Source organism: Amblyomma mixtum, chromosome 2 (assembly GCF_055824585.1).
Source record: "Amblyomma mixtum isolate Tamu chromosome 2, ASM5582458v1, whole genome shotgun sequence".
NCBI lineage: Eukaryota > Metazoa > Arthropoda > Arachnida > Ixodida > Ixodidae > Amblyomma > Amblyomma mixtum.
In genome coordinates, this window is record NC_143013.1 from 274,666,354 (window position 1) to 274,682,729 (window position 16,376).

The 16,376-nt window shown below is 45.3% G+C and overlaps 2 protein-coding genes across 3 annotated transcripts in view; one reads left to right on the forward strand and one right to left on the reverse strand.

The window, feature by feature from the left end:
- Positions 1 to 12,662, forward strand: part of LOC149364052 (uncharacterized) — a 36,466-nt gene extending 23,804 nt beyond the window's left edge. For both annotated transcript variants that reach the window (XM_089574041.1, XM_089574042.1), the window contains one exon: positions 10,724 to 12,662. In XM_089574041.1, the coding sequence (XP_089430167.1) occupies positions 10,724 to 10,760 (37 nt within the window). In that variant the 3' untranslated portion in view covers positions 10,761 to 12,662. The remainder of the gene's footprint in view (positions 1 to 10,723) is intronic.
- On the reverse strand, positions 9,935 to 16,021 carry LOC149364053 (T-cell activation inhibitor, mitochondrial-like). The gene is made up of 2 exons (XM_089574040.1): positions 14,802 to 16,021; positions 9,935 to 14,200 (listed from the first exon to the last, which is right to left on the reverse strand). The coding sequence occupies exons 1-2, from the start codon at positions 15,854 to 15,856 to the stop codon at positions 13,762 to 13,764; spliced, it is 1,494 nt and encodes a 497-aa protein (XP_089430166.1). The 5' UTR covers positions 15,857 to 16,021; the 3' UTR covers positions 9,935 to 13,761.
- Between the last annotated feature and the right edge of the window lie 355 nt (positions 16,022 to 16,376).

Consider the following 16,376-nt stretch of genomic DNA (forward strand, 5'->3'; position numbering starts at 1 on the left):
TTTTGGTGGTTAACATTATGCCATGTATTGTAAACTATAACTGTATATCAGCGCTGCATATGTGTCAGCTTTTTTCATGTAATGTCTTCATGAGGTGCTTGTGTAATTCTGTTTCCTGGACACATGTGCTAAACTGAAGTGAGATTACAGAGTATCCTGTTTTTTAGCTTTGCTCAGTGTAGTCTTTTCAAAATGCTAATGAGCACGGTTCCTAGTTTCTCGTTTCTTTATAGTTCATACAGCCAAGCATTGAGGTTACACAGTACTTAACAGCCTTTTGCACACAGACGCACTGGAAATTTGTTGCTTTTTAAGCACTCTTTAAGCATTCAAAGATTAAACTTCTTTACAGTATTAAAACAGGCATTGCTTATTATACACCTTGATGACAGTCTCCATGCAAGCCGAAAAAGGTAGAACTACCATTGGCACCACAGTGGCATGACATTGGCATGACAGTGAAAATGCTGTGAAACTTTTGCACATGACAAGACAGGGCTTACGGTCATACTTGTCGCAGCAGATAACAGCACGCCAAATTGATATGTTGTGACCAGGGTGTCGAACCGGAATTTTTTCGGGTTCGGTTCAGGTTCGGGTTCACGCCTTTCGGGTTCAGTTCCGGGTTCGGCTCCGGAGCGACATTCCGTTCCGGTTCGAACCGCTCCGGATAGCGTCGAACCGGTTCAAACGGGTTCAGACTATAAAAAATTCTGAACGTAGGTTTTTATTCAATTTTGTTTTGCTGTTTACTTTTCTTTGTGATAACAGCATATAAAACAGCACTGCAAAATTTGCTCAATGCGAGATGTTGTATTGTCCGCGGCAAAAAGATTTAAATTCACGCAAGAGCCGCTAAATCAAATACACTCACAATTAGTGTACACCGGCTATGCATACTAGACTGATGAGATACATAAAAAGAAAAGCTGATGGATTTTTCATCTACGAAACCTTTAAGCTTCAGCAGTTTCGGAGTCCCCGTCAGGCGAGTAATAGGTCTCTTTTGAAGCTCGTGTCAATCAGGAATTTCTCCGGCGCATTAAGCATGCGCCCACTATGAGCGGAAGTTGCCTTGTATTTGCAGGTATATACAGCCAAGACATCTTTCTGTCACCCCAAAAGTGGCTTGCCAGTCCCCCCGCCCCCCGACTCTGGCACACCTGCAGCATACATCTAGAGAGTTGAGCAAAAATATTTTATTTTCATCACCTGCTCTACATCCCCTTTGTAACTTGCATTATATCTCTCGACCACCTATAGCTAAGTTTCTTCAAAAACGCAGCTAATCGTGGCTTGTCGCTAGTACACTGTAAAATTAAGATTTTGGCCTATGCTGATCTCGTCTCCGTCTTTTGCTCTGATGAAAATAATATGATAAAAAGCAGGCTTGCATTGGTTCGGGGCACTTCGTGTCTGTACGGACACAAACTTGCGACGTCTTCGATGCGACGTTGCGTTGTGACAATGCTGCAATTGGTGCATTGAAAGAGGAGGACCGTAAATTCGTTAAATAGAATTTTTGTGTCTTTTATGGGGCGCTTTCAAAGGGAGCCCATGCGTGGACAGAATTTAATGCTAGTACGGTGAGTCTTTCGTGCCGTTTTTGTCCACTGACCTGTTTCATGATTTTTATTTTTCGAAACCGAAAACCACCGCTTCCTGGCAGCTGTGCTTATTAGGTGACTAAATGCTCATCTGTCTTTCATGTCTGTCTTTATTTTTCGTGAGGGGATTCTGTGCTGACACACTCGATTTCCTAAATATTCGCTTTTCCTTAGTATACCTGTACGGCTTCTCCAGAAGGCAGCTGACAAAGGTTCTGATCGGTCATTACTTCCTCTATGTGCAGCCTTACCCAGCCTTTCTTGACGGCCTTATATTAAGGCGAGTTCAGAGGATGTACGTTCATTAGGCCCCAAAAACCTTTCTTAGACTTCAAACGTCGACCTTACATGTTAGGACATGCCATCGAGCCAAGCTGACGTTTGTGCCATCTGCAAGCAAGGAGGAACTATTGAACAACAGAATTATTTTTGACGCTATGTGCGTTTGAGACATAGCTCACTTCAGCAGTCTCTTAAAAAGGACATTGAGGCCATGCCTTACACCTTAAGATTTGTGCCAGTAATGAAGGACACCGGAATTCCGTGTGAACTTTTCCTATTAATAAGACTGCTTAGCGTGTGAAGAAGCTGTATGCTTGATAAACACGCACAATCGCCACTTTCGACGAGGTCACTATTCAGAGAACAGTTCATTTTAGCTCAGAACGTATGTGCTGCGAAAGTTCAACCTCCTGACTGATCGCCCTTTCTTGATGTGTGCGCCTTCAGGAATTTTTATGTGCGGGCAGAGGAAAGGAGTGATAGTGGCATGAGGCCGTATGCCGAGGTCGCGGAATTCGGCCCAGTCAAGTAAGGCAAGACGAGATCAGGGAGGTTCCTGATATTCCATCCGGCAACAATAAAAAGAATCCTCGAACATGGCCGAGTAGCCTAAGGCATCAGTAAACAAAGTTTCTCTGTTGCGCCCGCCGCCACTGGCTCTCGATTCCCACTCTGGGTTAGAGTGTTGTAGTAGGTTTCTTTACTGCGTTAGCAGTTTTGTCCCCTTTCTCAAAAATTCAGATTTCTGTGGTGTGTGCGTGTGCGTGCGTGTGTGTGTGTGCGTGCGTGCGAGCGTGTGTGTGTGTGTGCGTGCGTGCGTGCGTGCGTCCATGCATGCGTACGCTTGAGCATGTGTATGCACACGCGTGCCCAATCTGGTGGGCGCACATCCCGGCACTCACTGGCAAAAAACTGACAGACGGTTGCGATTGTCGGTAATGCGAAGTTTAAGCGCAGCTCATCACACGCCACCTGGCATGTGCCGTATTATGCTGCTAGCCACTCTTGGAGTCTTCCCGTGGCGTTTAATTCGCTCTGCTACTTGGACAACAGGCTACGCCGACTACGACGCGGTACGCTGGAACGGGCGCATAATAGCTGCGGTCTGAAATGCCCAATCTACCTGCAGTCGATCTACCTGAGGTGGAATACTGTGAATGCTGCACGTGTGCCGTCGCAAAGCGTTCCACAAAAGAACGCGAAAACGCTAGTGAATCCTGACACCACGGTGCAATAACTTGTATTTGAGTCGTCGCGGTGGTAAGCGGCGAGGTTCCAACAAGTTGTAAATTTTAGCTGGGACGCGCCGCTCAGTCGCCCATTCGCTTGCATGTGAACCAACCTTAAGCCTCTCGCCTCAGACACAAACAACCCGAAGCGAGGGTTCTCGCACAGCTTCCACCCTCACCGTTCGACCACGTTTTTCATGTGGCACTCTCGGTAACAGAAGATGCATTACGTTGGCTGGTATTGACGAGGGTGGCGCTGGTGCACACTCTGATGGTTCGGTTGCACTACACGCCGGTTGCACCCCCGAAAGCCAAAAAGATTAGACAGTCATCGCCGCAACGCGGAAGTAGCGGACATCTTAAATATCCTCACTGTGCGCTTTTCTTTAGACTACCTGTACAGCCTCTCCCGAAGGCAGAGGGCTCAGGTACTTACAGGATATTTTTTCCCTGTACTGTTATATCGGCAACCTTTTCTGGAGCTCCTTAACACTACTGCTTTAAAACGTGTTAGGCGAATGTACATTTATTTCTTCTGCTGCAAAAACGTTCTTATCTAAACTTCACACACCGGCGCTGCCTGTCAAGGCATTACTTCATGCTGAGATGTTGGTGTCATAGACAGTAAATTGCCGCCTGCGCAATGCGCCAAAGACCATTGACCTTTGTTTTATTCTTTGCAATGATGCTACGTTCTTCGGGACATAATTACGGCGAGCGTACACTTCAGAAGTACATTGAAATCACACGGATTAGTACCCGTTTTTTTCCAGTGGAGTAAAACTATGTTGTGCCGTGTGATCTATTTATGTTGCTGTTACTGTTCAGTCTCAAGAGCCGTATGATGGACCGCCGCCGAATCACCGGGGTCACCAGAATCTTTGTTCCGTGAGTAGTGCGCTTTGGTGAGGAGAGTATATGTTGCCCTGGAAGGGCCGCCTTGCTGGCTCCCCTATCTAGATGCATGGGTGTGCCTCCCGGACTTCTGATGTTTAGGGAGGTGGGGATTTGCAGGGGTATGGTGGGCTCGTATTGCACAGCCTGGTGTTTTGTGGCATGGACTTACTCCGATTTCCTTTTTCGGCCCTATTTCCATGCAATAAAGAAAAAAATCGCCGCCGTAGCTCACTTGGTAGAGTACCGGACGCAAAATTCGGAGGTCAAGGGTTCGAATCCTATTGGCGGCATGTGTTTTTTTTTTTTTCAGTTTAATCAGTTATCATTAAAAGTAATTACTCTTTAGGCTCCTATTGATGAACACCACAACTCTTTTAAAAAAGCGCGCCCTTTATGCTCCTTGGTTTCGGTTATTATTGGCTTCCCTCATGTGCGGCAGAGGGCCGAAAAAGGAAATCGGAGTAAGTCCATGCCACAAAACACCAGGCTGTGCAATATAAGCCGCCTTTCAGAGAATTCAGGATACAGCAATCTGAGAACAGCGTGACGAAGCTGCCCGCTAGCGATCATCATTTTTTTATGTAAGCAGAACAATTTCAATGCATCGACATAAAAGAAAATCACTTCATCGCAGTAACTTTTCATTCCAGTAGCACCTTTCTAGGCGTTTTTCACATCTCAGCGAGCGCATGTATTTCCGCATTGCCTTTTTGAGTAATCACTATTTTTGTTTTTCTGAGTATCGTACCGCTGCTACATGCCCGCCTTTCATTGGTTATTTCCGTCGCGTGCAACAAATAATGTTCGGATTCTTTAAAATGTATATGTATATTTCTTTGTTTTGTAATAATAGTATCATGTGTATTCTAACGCGTCAAAGCGACGCGGAGTCTATCAGGAACGCTGTAGTGGAAGACTCCAGATTAGCGTAGACCAGCTGGGGTTCTTCAGTGTGCACTCACATCGCACAGCACGCACGCATTTTTGCATTTCGTCGCTATCAGAATGCGACCTCGCCACCGGTATCAAACCCGCGACCTTGGCATTAGCAGCCGAGCACCACAGCCACTGAGCCATCGTGAGGGGTCTTATTCATTATCTGCTATCTGAGACAAGGAATGCCTCAGAAAGTAAATGTTGCACAACGTGATTGGTTCATTGCGCCTATGCTTCGCATATTTATGGCACTCGAAACAAAGAAAAGGAAACCATTCTCACTCAGCGCTTTACGAGTTAAAGCAGTGCTAACAATTCGAGTAAAGCTGTACGTAAGCATGTGAAAGGGGGATACTATAAAGTCTAACATTCCATGTCAATCTGGTGTAAAATACTTTAGAATTACGAAAAGAACATTGCGCAAACGCCATTAGCTTTCTTCGTAGACAAGAGACTCCTATCAGTTTTGTTGTTGACCTGGATGCCATTTCGACTGGATGTCATTTTCACGCTCCATAACGCCGACAGCTTTCGCTGGGTAAATCTACGCGCTGGCATATGCCATTTGGTCTGAAAAAAAAGGAAAAAAGTATGCCGTGCTGCACAAAATGTGCGGCTGAACCGAGTCCCGAACCGGTTCGGAACGGTTCCTTTGAATCGTTCCGGTTCGGGTTCAGTTCCAAGATGGCGAAAAAAATTTGGGTTCGGTTCGGTTCCAGCTCCGGGCGAAAATTCGGGTTCGGTTCCGGTTTCGGGTTCGGGTTCGGTTCCGGTTCGACACCCTGGTTGTGACTGTATATTGAGTTGGTATTGCAACGCTTATTGAGATGACACCCCCCATTTTCAAATCTAACGAGAGTGGGCAAATGTTGCCATAACATATTCACAAGTTTCAGTGTGCAGTTTACTGATAACCAAGGTCATGCATAAGTGTGTGGGTTGCTGGGAAGTACGGTTCTCGAGGTCAGATGGTAGATGGTAACAATGAGAACTAGAACTAGGCACAGCCAGCCAGGACAAAGTGTGGAAGCAAAATAGTGGGCAAGCATTAAATCACTGTCTCATACTGCTTCTACTCTTCGTCACAGGAAGTTGTGCCTAGTCTTCATCGTAAATGTGTGAATACAACGTAATGGCTACAAGTTTCTTGGTGGAGGACTTTACTTCAAGCTTGTCATTTGTAGAACAGATTTGTTTAAGTAAGTTGGGAAGCTTGCATGGAATACTATGCATAGCTACTGCAAAGTGCAAAATTGCACTTTATTTGCATCTCTCCTGCCATATGAGAGCTTCAGAAAGTGTCAGTGCTTGGATGCTTGCCCTTATGAAGTTCATTCAAGTGGAGTTTCAGTGCAGCAGCCATGAGTACCTTGTGGAGGGCTGCACAGTGAGGCTGCACATGGAGCTATGGGCTTGGGCATCTTAATAGCTTGCACTCACAAATCTTGATTGCTCCCATCCTGTGGCATGAAAAGCAGCAGCACCATAGCATGCACAGAGGTGACTCTTTGTTTACTATGAATGCACATAATTAAGCACGACTGCTCTTTAATGGTACTGTCCCTTTGCTGGCTACGGTGCAAAAACCCAATGAGGGACCAAAGCTAAAAACTCTTCGGTTTGCTGCTTGTATAGATGCAATTATTTATTTCAAGCACGTAGCTGGGCCCTGTTGCATATCTTGCACACCACTTCTGTTGATAAGTTGTTGCATCATTCATGTGCTCTTAGTCCAAAATGTTTAGAAGAATCCCCCTAGGTAGAGCTGGTATTAAGCAAGGGGGTAGTTATTACCCAAGTGAGTGCAGCCAATGGCTACGAGTTAAAGCTGTAACAGTAGCTTTCCTTTGTAGCCATTGGCTGCGCTTTCTTGGTTACATACTCTTATTTTTTATCATCCTCGCCCTCCTTCTTGATGCTCTAGATGCATGAGGCTAGTAAAAGTGCAGTTCTGGCCTGAAATCCATGCCTGGAAGAACACGCTGCTGGTTGAGGTTTAAATGTGCTTGGATCTCTTTGCTTGGAAAAAGCATATCATTGTCGCTCTGTCACCTCTATTTTCAGTGCAGTTATCTGTGACTCGCGAGTTGTGCTTAATTCCTACTCCTTCACAGCCTTTGTGGTATTCCTTTTGTTGTTTTCGTAACCGAGAGAACATTACCCTTGCATTGAACAAGTCAAGTTTTGATATTGTTCTTCTGAACTGCACATTTACTGAATGCTATGTTGGTGTCATGAAGAACTGGTGGGTTTTAAGGCTTCTTGAACATTTTTTTTTTTTGCTTTGTTTTATTGAGGATGGATATTTTTTAAGCTGCAATTAATAGGTATGCCCAGCCTCCTTGCCTTGGAATGATGTTAGTCACTAACATGCTGTTTCTTTTGTCAAGACAAGGTGAATGGAATTACTAGCACTAGCATTTCTTCTTGAGGGCAACTTAACTCTTTGGCTAAGCTGAAAATGGCCATCTTTCAGTGTTCTTGGTCAATTTTTTTTTTTTTTTCTGCTGAAACTATAGGCTTACAAAGTGGTGCCATACTAAACAATAACACTAACTAAATTACGCAAATTTTGAGTGCACATTTTGTTTGAAATGCAGAATTTAGTTCATTAAAGCCAAATTTTACCTAAAAATGAGAATAAATAAGGCACACATGTGTTCAGGGTAGAACTGCACTAATGGGATGACAGGTGAAGCTCATAGGTCGCCCTCTTAACAACCCCAATAATGTGGTCTCACTAGCAAGCCAAGGTTATCTGCAGTAACGATGCGCTGTCAGGTTAATGATGGGGTTGCTACCATGCAGGTAGAGCAAAAAAAAACTAATCTAAAATAGCTACATATGGTGTAAGGTAACATTACATAATTAGGAGTGCTACAGGAACTTTGAAATTGGCACTCAATCAATGTGTCATTGGGCAAAGTATTGCTGAACATGGACACATAGCAGATTTATCAGAAAACTTCTATTGTTCTCTGAAAATTTGTACTCTCTGACCGAAACAGACTTCGTGAAAGTAAAACAGCATTGTCTACATTTGAACAAACTGTAGAGACAAATAGATGGGCATGTATTTGAACCTGTGAACAAAGTGCTGCTGATATCTCAGGCTGACTTTGGCTGTCATCTGTTTCACAGCTGTGTCATCTGATGGCCTGGCTTCATTGTAAGACTCATGGCTCCTACTGTATGTGTGTGGGTAGAGGCCACACTTGTGTAGGCACTGCCATATAGGCACCTAGGCGCCATGTATAGCGTCAGACTGTATGGGTCAGTGAAGCAGTTTTCCCAAACTATAGCTTGAAAATTGGACCACAACACCCTTTATTTGATTAAAGGCGAAAACCCATCAAAATTATTGTAAAAAAAAAATGCTGCCCTTACCCAGATAAATACGGTATCTATCTGCACGTTTACTGGTTGTGCCTAGCAGGTACGCAGGTGCTCGTAGACACCTTCAGGATTAATAATAAATTACTATATGTAGTTTTGTCGTCTTCATGGTTGTCAGTTGTAATGCAGTCTCAGTTTGTTTTGCTGGAAACATTAAGTCCGTGTCAGCAGTGGATGTGTGGCTGCACTACACTATAAATTGTTCACCACTCACCTCATGGATGTAGGGTTTGCAAGTTCTCTTGCTACAGATTTGTGTGTCCCAGTTGAGGTTTGTTCAGCACTCCTTGTTAAAGCATCATGGGCACAAAACCCTTGAATCGAAATTCCGCGTGGATGAGAAAAGAGTTTTTCCATGTTAGAAAGCAGTGAGACTGTATTATGTATTGGTTCTTGTGTCGTTTGAAGAAACACCTGTGTATTGCTTTTACTATAGGGTAAACTTCACTTCATAATGCACTGCTTTTTTTTGTCAGAGGTAGTCAGGCATTGGTAACAAGGTTAGATGGGGCCTTTGAGCATCATCAATTTTGGTTGCTGGCAAAAGTGACGATATATTGGAGGGAAAAGGGCTATCTTAGAATGGCCATTTTGTTGCCGTAATCCCACCATACTATGAAGAGCCCAGGCTTGTTTCTTTTATACTCATTGGATGTTTTTAATGCAAAGATAATGCCAACATTTGATTTAACGTCCACCTTGCAAAAGTATGGCAAGCTACAGCTGGCACTCAATGAATTACCAAACAAATTCTCAGCGACAGCTATTACTGTCGTTTCCTCACACCTGTTGAGATTGAAAAGTCGAGTTTTTTTTTTCCAACTATAGTCACATACACTTCAAGAACAAAGCGGCAAATGCCACTCAAGGAAACCCCCCAGCGAAAGGCATCGGCCGATCGTCATGACATAGTAGTTAACGTGGTTAATGTATGGTTAATTTCCTTGCACCTGCCAACCCCCTGGGTTGTCAGGCTAGCAGGTGCAAGGGGATTAACCATGACATCGGGACAGCCGGTCGATGACATTGGCAGGGGGTGCCTCCTTTGAGGACAATTTTCCACTTTGTAATAGACACCCTCTGTATGTGCAACTTATCATCCTCTCCCTTATACAGCCGTCTATAAGAGATGTTCTACTTAATTGTCTCCGATACTTCATGTGCTGACCCATGCACCATAGTCACATTGTGCTTCCATTATCTTTTATCCTTATCCTTATCTGGATAAGAGAGCAAGGTCAGCGCACTATAAAGTGCCTCAGTGACAGCAAGCATGAAATTGGAACAACAAATAGCGTAATAGAAGCTGTATTGGGCTCTATAGCAGTTGTGACATAAACGTCTATCATCATCTTTCTTACGTTTGTTCGTCTTCATCTTCGAAGGCATTTTCAATCTTTTCAAGGAAAGACAAAATTTCATCACAATACCTTAACATGTATTCAGCCACTGTATCAATCCTGACATAACAGACCGAACAATAGCAGATTATTGTACCGTTGCAACATATTCAAAGGCATGCATGGTTCTTTGCCATCACTTTGATCCCGGCATAGCCGCGGAAATAGCACAGCAGGCAGCAGGAAATAGCGCTGGTAGTATTTATTGACTGTCCACAGAGTAGCGAAGCATTTTCACACAATTTTTTTAACATCAAATGTCGAAACTGCAGCACAGAAGATAATTTGGTTGAAAGAAGTACCAGGCACAAGATGCTACAGACATAAAATTATCTTGTGACCTCAACATATTGCGAAATAGTTTGCTTATGGTGTTCTGCGAGCACATATACTTCGCATGACTATTATAATATATGTAAGCACATGCTTACATATATGTTTATAACTCTTATGTTCAGAACTCTGTAGATTAAAATTACCAGTGCATTCATGAGCAAAGTCAGGCTTGGTCGCCACCCCCCGAAATCGGCCTTGCCACCCTTTCTGTGCTCATGAATTTGGAAAAAGGGCCCACTAGTGCTTATGAAACAGTAAGCATCTGATAAATTGGAAGAAGAGATAGCATATGTATCGGCTCATTAGAAAACTGGCTTGTGCAAAATCAGAAATACCTGTAGGCCCATTGCCCTGTTTAATGTGTATTGTGCCCCTTCACATTTGTGCTATAAAATTTGTGCCGTAATTTCATTCATTGCATGCAGGAAGGGGAGGACATGAAACTGCACACTGTTTTTTTGCTTTTGCCGCACCAATCTATCGCTAACTGTGTTGACGTGCCTTTCCTTACACGCATTCTCTTAGTTGACCTGTGCAGACAGGTCAACCACCATGACAAAGCAAAGGCATGTCATATTGTGTGAGCTTTCATCCTGCCTTTTTTTTTCGTTTGTTTGTTTGATGTCCATGGGGACTCCAGTGGAAGCCATTGGGACCAAACAGCGAGAGCCCAGTAATGAAGATGGAGTGTGATCTTGCCTCAGAACATGGTTGTGAAGCCTGCTGCACATATTGGAGGCTGCGGGCTCTGCTCTTCATGTTGCTCTCCTGAGAGATTGCGGCTTGTGCAGCCAATGCAAGTGCCATGCCATAGCTCAGAGCACAGTGTACATCTGCAGTAAGCAAATGAATTGTTCCCGGAGTGCTTTTAGCATGCTACTTGTAGTCAAGATACGTGTACGTCTTTTCTGTGATGTCGCTGCCACACCAATCAAGCAACAAGTGGTAGAAAGAACTTATCATTGTCTGCATGCCAGCCACATAGTCTTCCAGGGCACACTGATCCCTTGCACCATCCAAATATTATCACACTGTTAGTTGTCGGATTGAGCTGACAAACACTCAACTGAATGAAGCACACTGTTCCTATGCATCAAACATGAAAACCTCGTGTGTGGTGTGCTTCATTCCACACGACATGATCTCCGAGACAATGGTTTTCAACAAACCTCTATCACCCAGTAAAAATTACATCCGTTATCCCAGTAGTGCTGTCACGCCTCTTGTACCTTACATGGAACTTCTACTTTGCATTAACAAACTCGTTGTGGGCTTCCTTGTTGTTAGCAAAAGTTCCGACATTCTGATTGTCACGTCATTCTGTGGTTTGTTTTCACTCATTTGTTTTGTTAGTCATTGTGCAATCTCTGCAGGGTTCTGTATTAATTTATGTAAGTTGATCATCACCGACTTGTGGGCACTTAAAGTTGAACTAGTCTACATGCTTTAAATACTGAGATTCAACAAAGCATGTGCCTTGCCTTGTATGCCTTGCAGTCAGTGTGTGTGCCTTTTGAACAATGTCACCAGGTGTTAAAAATCGCAGGACTCATCTTGCACCTTGAATCTGTCATCGTGGTTCAACCGTGCTCTCCAGCTCAAAACCACTTGTTGGCCCTTAATGCTTGCAGTCAGTGGTTTCTGTCCAGTGCCTTCATTATTGCCAGGCTACTTCCTATCACGAAGTATGCCACAAGACTAGTAATATGAAGGTGGAAACAATACAGCATTCATTTAAGTGGTCATTTTGACAAAATGCATCATGATGTGATACACAGACTGCTCTTTTAAGTGTTATCTCAAATGCAAACACCACAGTGAACACTGCATGTCTTGATCATGTGCATATACGTACTTGTGATACGTTTTTGTTTGACATTTACTGCTGTATGCTTTTATATTTTCAGCACTTGTTCTGTAGGTGCTTTGCAAGGTGTGACTGTCATATTCAAACCCATAACATGGCTTCGACAGGTCAGGTTAGAGAGCATTGCAGACCAGCCGTATTAAGCTAGGCAGACCTTTGTGTTGTCATGGCAGGCCAATGAGCACACTATATGTCCTCTTGGCTTTCTGTAATTTGTATAACTGGACAATCCACGGTGCAGAATTGAATGTTGTATAGCATGAAGCTGGAGCACCACGAATGTTCCATTATATGTATTATCCTGAAATTCACTGGATAAGGTCAGCTAACACTTCCTGGATAGAGTTCACAGCTAGGCAAGCTATACTCTTCCTGCATAATGGACTAGAGCTGTGAAAGTGTAATGGTGCAAGTTGAATTCTTATTTCAGAACACAGTTTATCTGTTTCAACAGTCCTTGTTTACAGCTTTTGCAGCAGCATGTAAAAGAAGGCATATGCATGAATACCTTGAGAAGCGCAGGAAAGAACTGCAAGTCATAGAAGAAAGACCAATACTGCTTTTATGTCATGGAGTCAGCATTTCTCTTTCTGTACTAGGAAATCTTTAACATGCTGATTTTGGGTCAATTTCTCATGTTCATGATCCTAAGCTTTAAGCTTTTGTTTCAATAGCAACGGCAATCAATAAAGCATTTGTCTTGTTTTACAAAGCTGGATAAACTTCTTGACATCACTGTCTACACACCATGGATACTGCTTGATTCCAGCTGCACCATAGCCACCAAGGTGATGTGTACCAGGTATAGTAAAACAAAACTAGCCCGAAATGCAAATTCAGGAGATAAATTAGGCTACCGCTGCTGGGAGCACGAAGAGAACAGTCTCTCAACCACCTCTTGAAGTTAAGGCATATACGCCCTTCCGCCAAACGTTACCACCTTCCAGTAAACTTTGTGACCTGGTCCCCTGACCTACACTAAGAAGAAAAAAAAGCCTAGGTAACTGTGGCTGGAGGAAATGCATCACCTTCTTTTCAATTTTATGAGTACAGGGACAGTAATCTCAGTTCGCACTAGAAGTGTTCTCGAAGAATCCTGCTTCACATGCAAAAGAGCCTTTTAATTTCATCACAAAGCAGAGAAAATAGCATTCAAGTTGCAAAGAACTTTTTCTGAAAACAAATGAGACGTTTAAGTTTAGGAACTCGTCAGGAACCAAACTAAACACATTTTCAACGTTATATGGATGCTCATTTTTATAACCTGCTACCAAGCAGTGCCTTGGCACTGTTCATAAAAAAGCAAATACTCGCACGCTGGAAAACACGGTGGGCTACATATATTTGCTCCTTGGAGCGTTTAGTCGGGATTTTTTTTCCACAGCTGCACTATCCTTCCTTAATTTTTGCTTATCTCCCAAGTCTGCGCTTCTTGCAAAGTTCCCCCCTTTTTTTTTATACTGCTGCTACGAATCATGTTACAGCTGCCCTCTAAAGGCCATACAATTTTTGTATCACGGGATCTATCTTCCTGAGTAGCCTTGTGATCTCATTCTTCAGCATTCCAACTCGCAGTCTAATATGCCAGCACCTTCACCACGCATAGCATGCACATCCTGAACACTCCTGTATACTTGTACAAAGCAATAAGGAACGAACCTTTGGAATTCTACGCACCTACATCTACACATAAAAGCACTTCGAAGAGCTCTGCCCAATTTCATTCCTGAGTAAGGAAAGGAATTCCTCTCTGTTTCCCTTCGCACACTATCGCTACATTCATGCCACTCGCACTACATTCATGCAATTCTCTACTCGTGCCAATCCCACGGAAGGCAGACAAGCCCATCTTGCAGGACGCTGCAATAGTGAGACACGTGCAGACGACAGCCGCTAAGCAGTGGTTCCAGCCAGAGGGATGCCTTGAGCAGCCGCTCGCAGCAAATCACCATCCGGTCTGGCGTGACGTCGTCCTCCTTGGAAAGAGACTCCAGGTGCAGCACTTCCATGCAGAGCTGATGCAGCTCCGTCTCCAGGCGCCGCTGGGTTCGGTACAGGAGCCGTCTTTGCTCAGCCGCAGACAGCCGGGATCCAACAAAATCCACGAGAAGAGCCGGTGGACAGGAAGCAGGGGCCAGAAACTGGCCCGTAGGTGACAGCATCAGGGGGCCTGCCTCACATTCGACACCCAGCTGGTGATCTGAAAGTCGCGTTGGCCAGTCGTTGGGAAGACCCTTGGCCCAGATGTGCCTGGAGAAGAAGCAGAAATCGGACACTTTGCTATGACCGATACTGGCCAGTATGGCTCCAGCGCTCGTCCCGTCCACTTCTCTGCTGTGTCCTTGTGCTTTTGCACTTCCACACCTCATCATGACCTACTAACAGACCCAAATTGCTACATCTTCTGTTCCAGCACGACCTCAGAATCCAGCACTGCATGGGCCGAAGCTAAAGCCTTGCCTGTGCCAACACTGCATATGGCCAGAACTAACCAAAGAGGGTGTTGGTAATTGAAACCAAGAAAACCACAATGAAATTGCGGTGTTTTAACTAAACAGGGCTTGGACAATTGGCCCCTCATCTTCTCGGCCATTAATTTTGCATGTGTGCTTCTTAATATCGAGCCAACCTTCAAACGTCCCCCATTGCAACCCGACACCTCTCTCTACGGTTCAGCCTCATCCGTCAGTGCCTGCCAAATTACAGACGCACAAAATATACCAAGTTTGAGTGCACATACAGATCAAGTTGGGCTCTTATGAAAAGCCAATTCGCACTTAACTCCGAGGAATATGGATCCATGCAGCTAGGTACTACACGCAGTTCCCCGCGTATGCCACACAGCACGCACCTGCGTAGGGCCACAGTGAGCTTGCTCAGCTGCCGCACGTACGCTTTGGCGGCCACCGCCGGCTTGAACCTGCGGTGCTCGACGCGGATGCCGCGGAGAGCCTCGGACAGGGCGTGTTCGGCGGGCGGCACCAGCTCCACGTACGCGTCGTAGCGGGACAGGGAGCGGAGCAGAGACAGCCAGCTGTGCCGCACGTCCTCGATGCTCAGCACGATGTGCCCGTCCAGCGAGACGCCCGTGGTCCTCCCGAGCACCACCGTACGTCCTCGAAGGTTGACCGCCACGTCCGGGTGCTGCTGGCACAGGCGACGAAAGCTCTCGATCGACCCGCGGTAGTGACCCGAGCCCCAATCGCATTCCCAACGCAGGTCTTCGAGCCCCAGATCGGTCACGACTTCTCTGGAAAGGCGCACGGCTTCGGCACGGACCGGCCCACTCAGCACCGAACGCTCGCGGGCCGTACGGACGTTGTCTCGCAGAAAGCGTTCAAGCTGCCAGCTGGGTCGGCCTTCCACGGTCCACTCGTGGCGAGCATGTAGGTCGTCCCCCACGGGAGGTTCATACTCGTACCTTGCGGACGAAGACGTTGTGTGCTCACTGCCTGGCTTGTGAGCGGCTGGAGCTCCTTGCGATTTCGGATTGAGCGAGTCCAGGTTGTCAGTTGGAAGGCTGCAAGACGTCAAAACATTGTGCACGGTAGTATGGACGCTCTGACTGACGAGCTTAATCTGCACGCTCCTGAACGGTTGCGGTGGAACAGCCGTTGCGTTCGTACGCCGCAGATAGAAGTTTAGGTTCAGTGGTCTCGCTGTCTGCTTCAGCAACAGAGCATCTATGTAAGCGTTCAGCTGCTTAAGAGAGTTCTCGTTCGTCTGTTTCTCGGTCGGGTGCTTCCAGAACATGTCAGGGTGCACGATGAAGTAGAACGGGCGTAGAGCTGTCGAAACATCGTTCCAGGTTACCGTCCTTGGAGGCTGACCGGACAACCAGCGAGCGGTACGGCAGCGAGTAAATCGCAAGGTGGTCCGCGCCCACACCATTGTGTTTGTAGACATTTAGGCAGATCTTGCGCGGCTTGTAGTCCCAGAGGTATGCGCCCAGGTCGTCAGTCTGCTATTTGCGTCCAGAGGGGCGCGAATGTTGAAAATCTTGGCACTGTCATTGCGTTTAGACAGGCTGAGAATACGCCGTGACGCCGTACCGTAGCAGACAACAATCCAACTTGTGACTTGGCTCGGCTTAATTTTCACAAAAAAATAATATAATTATTTAACTCGTTGTTCAACTCTTTTAACATTCACTGCATCACTAGGAGGAAGGTATGGTTATATTTTTGTTTTTCTGGAAAATTGAGAGAAAACAAAAGTTAATAAAATAATAACACCTGTCTACGGCCGTAGAGGCCTAGACTGGTCTAGAACTGAGGCGCCTTCGTTCAGCAGACTCCCGTTTTGTTTTGTTGTTTTTCAACATAGCAGTGTTCATTGTCCTGTCCGCCTTGCGCTTGTGACCAGCATCTAAAGGTAAACAAAGGTAAACACAAACATTCATGCTATGCATCCATGTTCTATCCAT

Bases quoted from the DNA above. Each gene is read 5' to 3' on its own strand.
- LOC149364053 (XM_089574040.1), bottom strand. From the start codon at position 15,856: ATGTCTACAAACACAATGGTGTGGGCGCGGACCACCTTGCGATTTACT. The intron at 14,201-14,801 runs GTGCGTGCTGTG...CTTCTTCTCCAG, and splicing joins CTCACTGTGGCCCTACGCAG to GCACATCTGGGCCAAGGGTC.